The 8,964-nt window shown below is 26.6% G+C and overlaps 1 protein-coding gene across 1 annotated transcript; it reads left to right on the forward strand.

Moving 5' to 3' along the window:
* Positions 1–4,860: 4,860 nt before the first annotated feature.
* LOC124917211 (alpha-galactosidase-like) lies at positions 4,861–8,172 on the forward strand. Its single transcript, XM_047457684.1, has 15 exons — positions 4,861–5,027; positions 5,111–5,169; positions 5,540–5,596; positions 5,670–5,704; positions 5,787–5,890; positions 5,978–6,053; positions 6,142–6,200; positions 6,502–6,567; positions 6,687–6,770; positions 6,887–6,951; positions 7,030–7,112; positions 7,478–7,568; positions 7,729–7,778; positions 7,865–8,005; positions 8,083–8,172. The coding sequence occupies exons 1-15, from the start codon at positions 4,861–4,863 to the stop codon at positions 8,170–8,172; spliced, it is 1,227 nt and encodes a 408-aa protein (XP_047313640.1).
* The last annotated feature ends 792 nt before the right edge of the window (positions 8,173–8,964 follow it).

Below are 8,964 nucleotides of genomic sequence, written 5' to 3' on the forward strand. Positions count from 1 at the left end.
GATATTTTGAAAATTAAGCATCATTATATATATAGATTAGTTTGTTAAAAAGTTGAATTTATATTGTTAAAATGTCCCGCATTTATCAAATTTGGTGTTGAATTTAATATATAAAGTCTTATTAGTTAAATTGGTTAAAGGGTTGTACTTATTTTTTGTTAGGTTGTGAGTTCGAAACATATCTATAGCATTTTTAATTTTATTTTTAACTCTTTTAAGTTTACGATATTGATAAGTTAATCGAACTATTTATTTTTTTTAATTAATTAATTCAAAACTGGTATGCATAATTAATTGATTTTCTTAATCATTTAATTCAAAACCTATTTTTTCTTTAACTATTTAATTCAAAATGTATGTACATAATTAATTGATTTTCTTAATCAAAACCTAATCGAATAATTTAAAACCTCTTTTGGATAAATTCATTCTTAATTAATTAAATTCAAAAAATTATTTTCCAAAAATATTCAAACCTTAATAAAGATAGTGAGGAACTAAAGTACTAAACTCATCTTAGTACCTCCCAAAATAGTGATGAACTAATTTACTTTAATACCTCATTTTTACAGTTTTAAGGTTAACAAAATTAATTGGACATTAAAATACCGTTCTATCCATTTTAAAACTAACAAAATCATTTGGATTTTAAAATGTCATCATTTTCGTATCACCCAAATAAGTGATGAACTAATTTACTTTAATATTTAATTTTTACAGTTTTAAAGTTGACAAAATCAATTGGACTTTAAAATACCGTTCTATAAATTTTAAAACTAACAAAATTACTTGGATTTTAAAATGTCATTTTCTACAATTATAAAGTTGACTAAATCAATTAGATTTTAGAATTCCATTTCTACAATTTTAAAATGGACCAAATCTATAGGGTTTTAAAATTACATTTCTACAAAATTGTGGGATTGACTAAACCATTTAAACCCAAAATAACTTAGTATACATTCTAAGGTTGACAAAATCATTTGGACCATAAAATCCCATTTTTAGTCATTTTAAATTGTCAAAAGTATTTGGATCGTAAAATCACCTTGTACATTCTTAAATTATAAAACAACTCAATTTAAAAAAAAAAAACTGTTTCTACATTTTCAAAGTACAAAATCAATTGGATCTCGGAAATACCATACTTATTGACACATTCAAGTAACACTTAATCCTTTGTATTGAATATTGATAGTTGCGTTCTAGGCCCACTAATTAAAGTTCAAAAACTTAAAATGAACAAACATACTTACAATTTTTTTTTTGGAAAAACGACTTAGCATCATTTCATTAAAAATTCCCCAAAACGGGAAAAAAACCCACGAGTTTAAGAGATTGTTCTAAGCCTAAAATGATTTTGAAGTCGTAACATTATGAATAAAAGCTAAAAAGATAAAAACGTAAATAAATTATCAGATTATAATGCTTTCAATTCTAGTGAGTTCAAAAAACGGTAAATTTCAGTTCTTGCAGATATTCCAGTTCTGCTTCGTGCTTGAAATTCTTCTCCGCGTTTCCGCACGAGGGCGCTGCAATCCGATACAATATCTTTCCATAACTCTTCAACGCTCCTGCGGGTTCTACCATATACCCTTGCATTCCGTTCTTGCCAAATGTTATACACCACTGCTCCAAAGCCGCACTTGTACACGCTTGTTGTAAATCTATTTCCCTTGGATTTGAATAGTGTTGCTTCTTTGATTTCATTCGCTCGGGAAACTGATCAGCTCCAAGTTTTATAAAATCTGTCTCAAAGCTCCAAAGCAATACAATAATTCCTGAATAGGTGATCTATGGTTTCTTCATTTCCTATGCATAGAAGACAGCTCGCGTCCAGGATGCTTATATACTTGCTGATACGATCACGAGTGCTGATTTTTTCCCAGAAGGCGAGCCATAAGATGAACTGGTGTCGAGGGATAATCTTCGTTGACCATACAAGAGGAGCCCATTCTACTTCTTACGCTTTTTCCCGGGTTACCTCCAATATTTTCTTTGATACCACCTTCCCATTGTCCTCAGCTTTCCATTCATGAATCTCCGGTCTGTCGTGTAGTTGTATGTTACTTATATGATCAAGTATCCACTTTCCTTCTGAATTCTTCTTAGGAGCGAGTTCCAATTCCCGTCTTTGATGTCTTTGATTTTCTCTTTTGCGTAGTCCCTTCTGATACAGGTATTTTGAAACTCCTCCTTGTGGATGATAGGCTGGTTTTCGAACCAGGGGTCGTTCCAGAATAGAGTGTCTTTCCCGTCCCCTAGCCGGATGTCGTAAAGATCTGTAATATCGTTTATTAGTTTAAGAATCTTTTTCAGAGACCAGCTCATACCTTCGTGAATTTTGTAGGTCCAGATGTTGGTTTCGTTTTCATAAACCTCGTATGCACCCATTTGATCCATAGTGACTCCTGATTGCACTCCAAATCCCACAGATGCTTGAAGGTTAGAGTCTTGTTCCACTCGATACAGTTCTTCAAGCCGATGCCTCCCTCATCCTTCAATTTGTAGAGAGTGGTCCATTTGACTTTTTTTCCTCATCTTCTGCTACTGCCCCAGATAAAGTTTCTCATCAGCGTGACGAGCTCTTTCATTACCTTTTTCGGAATGACCATCTGCTGCGCCCAGTAGCCAACTATGCTCATGACCACGGTTTTGATAAATTCGATCCTCCCTACATAAGAAAGTTTTTTCGCTGCCCAGCCAGATATCGTGCTTTTTACCTTTTCAATCAACGGCTTGTAGTTGTAGTGTGAGATCTCGATCTACTTCGCGGTTAACGAAATTTCTAAGTACCTTACGGGAAAACTGTTTTCCTTGATGCCTTACTTGCATGTTAGTCAACATTAAAATAGCTAGGTTTTAACTATGATCCCTTGATCCCTAAACCAGGTACATAAACAACTTACTTCATTAGTGGTTGAAACACATGAGAAAATCAAAAATCAAAAAAATCAAAAATGTATATTCTTTCTATTTTCTAATCACTTTATTTTTTCTTTCTCTAATAAATAAACTTAATATAATCACACGAAGTTCGCCAAAGCAAGGAGAACCATAAGTGTTTGTAGGACAAGTAGACAAATACATTCTAGCGAGTACTAGATACAATCTTCGGACGACGGGAGATTAGGGGTTAGACAAAAACTTAATTAGATTCTCTTCCTTCTCTTAATTTAGGATTATAATTAGAATTAAGTGTTGATTTTATAAATGAATAACACTAAAAAATAATATAGGATAAAACTTCTCTTAGATTTCTTAAGACACATAATGAGAATCATCAAGAGGAAATCCATGAAGGACTATGCTTACAAGCAAACTTAATTCATAGACCCTAAATAAGAGAAAATAAAATAGATTTAAAACTTAATAATTAAAATTAATCCTAAATTTAAATTTAATAATGTGAATGTATTATAATACAGTGATAACTCTTTCTTTAGAAACTATCACCTGTCTTAATGAGTATCTCAACTTATATTATGTACAAATTACATCCTAAACTTTATAATAAATGTTAGTTAACCCAACAAATGTTATAATTGCTACTAATCAATACCTTACAAAACTAAAGGTTAACCAACTTAATAAATCATGACAAATTATTTTGATATTTCTTCAAAAATGTTAATTAGTTGGATAAAGAGAGTTAAAAATTTAAAATGGAGACATTTCACATTTACATATTCATTTCACTTAAAACTAGTTACATAAAAAAAACTACTTATTACAAGAATTTCATTTACATTTTATGCCTTTTACAAAATAATAATTAGATCTTAGGGATCCATCAATTAATCTATTCATGTACACAAAACTAAAACTAAATTCTCTTTTCTTGATTAATCAGAATTATTAACAAATTTGAAATTGAAACCTATTAATCCTTTCAAATAAGAAAGAAATATCTAAAACATAATAAGGAGGAAGTCCCCTTGGTGTTGTGAATAAGAGAAATGAGAGGGAATAAGGGAGGGAATGATGTGGCGCGCAATTTGATTAGCCAAAAAAATAACAAAATTTCTCTATCTTAACAAAATTTCTCTCTTTTCTCTTTATCCTCACTTTTTATCCTTTTTCCAACCAAGTAATACAGTGATACATCATTCCCTCCCTCAAATTCCCTCTTTTTATGAATAATAAGATATTTTATATATTATAATAATTATTATTTTTAAATTCAATTTATCAATATTGACTTGGTGTGATTTGTATATATTAACTTTTATTTGGTCAAAAATATAAGTTATATTTGGCAAAAGCGGCAAAAGTGGTTAAAACTATAATTACATAGACTTCTTCATTAGTTTAGTCAAAACAAATACTGATTCTCTTTACTAGGTTCATAATTTGATTACATTTAAATGTTTTTCGGAAATATAAGTTGAATTTGATGTTATCATAATTATTATAGAAACTAATAAATTATATAGACAAAATAAAATAAAATATTTTATTTATCTAGATATAGAGTAAGAAGGTAAGATAAATGAGTTTTTTTTATAAACTAGCTAGTAAATAGAAAATAAATATGTTTTTAACCTTGTTATTTTTTTTAAATGGAACTATAATCTATTAGTTATATAGAATAAAACAATAACAATTTAAAGTCCTTAAAAATAAGCAAGAGAAAAATAAGGATATATATATACATATTTACTTGTTATTTATATATTTAAATATGATGTTTTTTCATATTTGACTAAGTTTAAATTATTATTTATTATTTATCCCCTTCCATGCATTTAGTACTTATCGTTACTCCCTCCTCTTATAAAAGCTTAGCATTATCTATCATTTCTCACTCACATTATTTACCATCTTTTGAGCACTTCTTCATTTTATAATCATATAATCATGAGGTCTACATGGATCATGTTCTTTGTATTGTGTTCATTCACTGCAATGTTTGTCGACGCTAGGATAAAAGTGTCGATTTCTGAACCGGAGTTTGATCACAAAATGTGGCCTCATGCTAGAAGGAATCTCATCGATAACTCGATGTCAATCACTCCTCAAATGGGGTGAGTATTTATGCAACTATCTCATAATATATGTTTTTTTAAATATAATTTCTACTAATACATTTTTCTAATGTGATTGTCAGTTTTAATACATGGAATCGATTTCAATGTAATGTGAATGAGACACTTATCAAAGAAACAGGTAAATTTTATATATTTTGAAGTAACTATAATAAAAATATATTTATTTATTGAAAATGCAAGATTAAGTTTACATATTAATATATTATTTGCTAAAAGAATTTTTTTTATTTATTAAAAATAAAAATTAGTCATGTTTATTAGAAAAAATGATTAAAAAATTTGATGTAGTTTGATCTATAAATGTATCAAAAACATTACTTTTTTCAATTGACTTTTTACCTAAAATATTTCATTTAATTAATTACATCTTTTATACAAATGAAAATAAAACCATTTCTTCAAAACTGATTACATATGATATATTTGTTTTTAAATAACTTCATTTGATTAAAGATTTATTGTTCTAATAAATTTTATTTTCTTAATAGCCGATGCATTAGTGTCCTCAGGACTTTCAAAACTCGGCTATAAATATGTCAACATCGGTAAGTTTATCGCATTTATATTATGAAAAGAAAAAGTTTCTTAACTAACTTATTTTTTATCTATGTTTTTTAGATGATTGTTGGGCTGAACAAAGAAGAGATCAAGAGGTGATATTAAAGCAATGTTAATGTTATAACTTTTTGTATTTTAATAATTTTATAATTACTATAATGTAATAATGTCATGTAGGGTTACTTGGTTCCTAAAGGTATAAAATTTCCTTCTGGAATGAAATCATTGGCCGACTATATACACAGTAAAGGATTGAAGTTGGGAATATACTCTAGTGCTGGGTATAAAATATTATCAAATAATTCTCATGAATATGATAAATTCAATTTATATGAAATTCTAATTTATTTATTTTTATATTTTTGTAGAACTTTTACATGTAGCAAACAAATGCCTGGATCTCTTGGATATGAAGAAAATGATGCTTATTCATTTGCTCAATGGGTATGGATCAAATTAAAATAATCATCTTGGTTTTAATTAATTTTGATTATTAATTCAAAAATAATATTAATTTGTTTTGTTCTTTTAGGGAATTGATTATGTGAAGTATGATAATTGTTATACTGATGGAACAACAGCAAGAGAAAGGTTACATTTTTTTTTTGATATTTTTATTTTGTATTAACAATATTGGACATTATATATCATAATATTATTTCATATTAAAGATATTTTTAAATAGGTATATCATACAAAAAAAACTCACGGATTATAATTCCGAAATATTTGATTTCATAAATAACCTATCAAAGTTTCCACTTATAATTTGAGACATTAAATTTTTTTTATTTAGCATATATTTTTTTAAATAATATTTTTGTTAGATTATTGTTACATTTAATTCCTTAACATTTTTGTACTAATGCTTATTTGTGATGCATATTTATAGGTACCCTATTATGTCTAGAGCTTTATTGGATTCTGGAAGATCAATATTTTTCTCATTATGTGAATGGTAAGTTAAAATACTTTATAAATTGTTTATAGTGATATTTATATATTTTTTAATCAAATTCAAAATTTTAATTAAATAATTTTATTAATTATATATCTAATTATACAAATTGATATTAGGGGACAAGAAGATGTACCAACTTGGGGTCATCCTCTTGGAAATAGCTGGAGAACCACAAGTGATATCAGAGATTCTTTTGATAGGTAACACATAGTTTCCATTATTTTATTTTATTTAATTACAATTTTTATAAAATAATAATAAATAAATAAATAAAGCATAAATATTAATAAATTGAATTATTTTGTTCTTTGGCTAGTGTTATTGCTAATGCTGATTCAAATGATCAATGGGCTGCATATGCTGGACCAGGAGGGTGGAATGGTAATTAACTAACTATTTTAATGTCAAGTTTTTTTTTTATTTTCAAATTTTAATAGTTTTTTTTTTTTTTTTGTGTAGATCCTGATATGTTAGAGGTTGGAAATGGAAATATGACAACAGCAGAATATAGATCCCATTATAGTATTTGGGCTATGGCAAAGGTAAAATAAGAAATTATGTAAAATATTAACCTCCAAAATTAGTTAAACAATGGATTATAAATTATTAGAAAATTTCAATCAAATAATAGTTACTACATGTTTATAAAATTTAAAATGATTTATGTAACAATAACCTAAATACATATTACATAATAGATCATTTTGTGCATGTTTATAAGTTATTAGGGAATACAAATTTAAATTCAAAGTAGGATATATTCAAAGTTGTTTTTTTTTTCTATACAAATGCTTATTTAATCAAAAAAATATTAATTTTGTTAAAATATTTTGGGCATGATGAAGAAATATTAATAAATACATTTTATTATTATTTCAAAATATATAATTTATGGACAATTTGACAGGCTCCTCTTATCATCGGTTGTGATATCCGATCAATGACCAAAGATACAAAAACATTGTTGAGCAATACAGAAGTTATTGCAGTCAATCAAGGTACAAAATACTTTAATTATCAATTAAAATTTAATTGTATAAAATGTTGGTTATTTTAATTATGTAAACATTACAATATTTATGCTTCATTGACATTAAATTCATTTATAGACAAACACAATTTATCTTGAATTTAATAATTATTTTTATTATTTATTAGATAAACTTGGTGTACAAGGTAGAAAGATGGTACAAAATGGAGATTTAGAGGTATCATTCATATTAATTATATTTAAGACTTAGTTTTCTAAATTTAAAATAGATAATATATAAATGTCTATTGTATTTATTTGTAGGTTTGGGCTGGACCTATAAGTCACAAAAGATATGTTGTTGTCTTGTGGAATAGAGGATCGAAAAAAGATACAATTACTGCATATTGGTCTGATATTGGTATTCGACCAAAGACGACAGTACAAGCACGAGATTTATGGGAGGTTAGAAATTGATTTTCTTGTGTTGATATCACTTATTACTTATTTATACTCATATTTGTTTATCACGTAAATTGCAGCACACGACAACAGTTATGAAGGATTTTATAAAAGCCGAAGTTGATTCCCACGACGTGAAAATGTATGTTCTCACGCCTCAGAAGAATTGAGGATACTAAAGATGAGAGGAATGGTTACTTGAATAATTTAGACTAGGAATAATTATTTGGTTATGATTTATTTTATTTACCTTAGTTTAGTTAGTTTAGTTTAGTTGCTTTATTTATTTATTTATTATTCCTGCTTTAGAATGGTTTTTGGTAGTAGTATTGTGGTTTTATGACATTGATTATTCTTTGGTTTTCATCAATTATTATTAGACTACCTTCTTTTAACACTTCTTACTCTCTTCACAATTTTATAAAAAAAAATTAGTAAGTTTTATGTTTTGAAATACATAAACTTATAAAATTATTTGTTACCTTTGTCGGGTCGGGTTCTTTTCTTTTCGGGTCCCACCCTTATAAGTTTATTTTATTATTATTATTATTATATCAAATTTATTGATACTACATAATAATACAAACATGCATCTTGTCTTTTATATTTGACCCATTTTACCATCCTTAATAATATTTCATTTTCATTTGTTTTTTTTTACCATTTTTAATTGTATTTATCTGAATTTATTTACAAAATTAATATAATTTAAGTCATATTTATTAATTACTCATAATATGAATTTAAAATCAATTATAAATAATAATAAAACTAAATTAGACAATATAGCCTTGTTTGGTTGAGATTTTAAGATAAAAATCTAACTTTTTTTTGTTCAATCTCTCATCAATATTTATCAACAAAAATATTAAAATAATATCTATTTCATTTTTTAAAAATAATTATTTATTAAATATTAATACTTTTAAGTATTTTTTTTTTTTACTAAAAAACACATTTAT

The sequence above is a fragment of the Impatiens glandulifera genome, unplaced genomic scaffold (assembly GCF_907164915.1).
Source record: "Impatiens glandulifera unplaced genomic scaffold, dImpGla2.1, whole genome shotgun sequence".
Classification (NCBI taxonomy): Eukaryota; Viridiplantae; Streptophyta; class Magnoliopsida; order Ericales; family Balsaminaceae; genus Impatiens; species Impatiens glandulifera.

Bases quoted from the DNA above. Each gene is read 5' to 3' on its own strand.
- LOC124917211 (XM_047457684.1), top strand. From the start codon at position 4,861: ATGAGGTCTACATGGATCATGTTCTTTGTATTGTGTTCATTCACTGCA. The intron at 5,705-5,786 runs GTGATATTAAAG...AATGTCATGTAG, and splicing joins AACAAAGAAGAGATCAAGAG to GGTTACTTGGTTCCTAAAGG. The intron at 6,568-6,686 runs GTAAGTTAAAAT...AATTGATATTAG, and splicing joins TTTTTCTCATTATGTGAATG to GGGACAAGAAGATGTACCAA.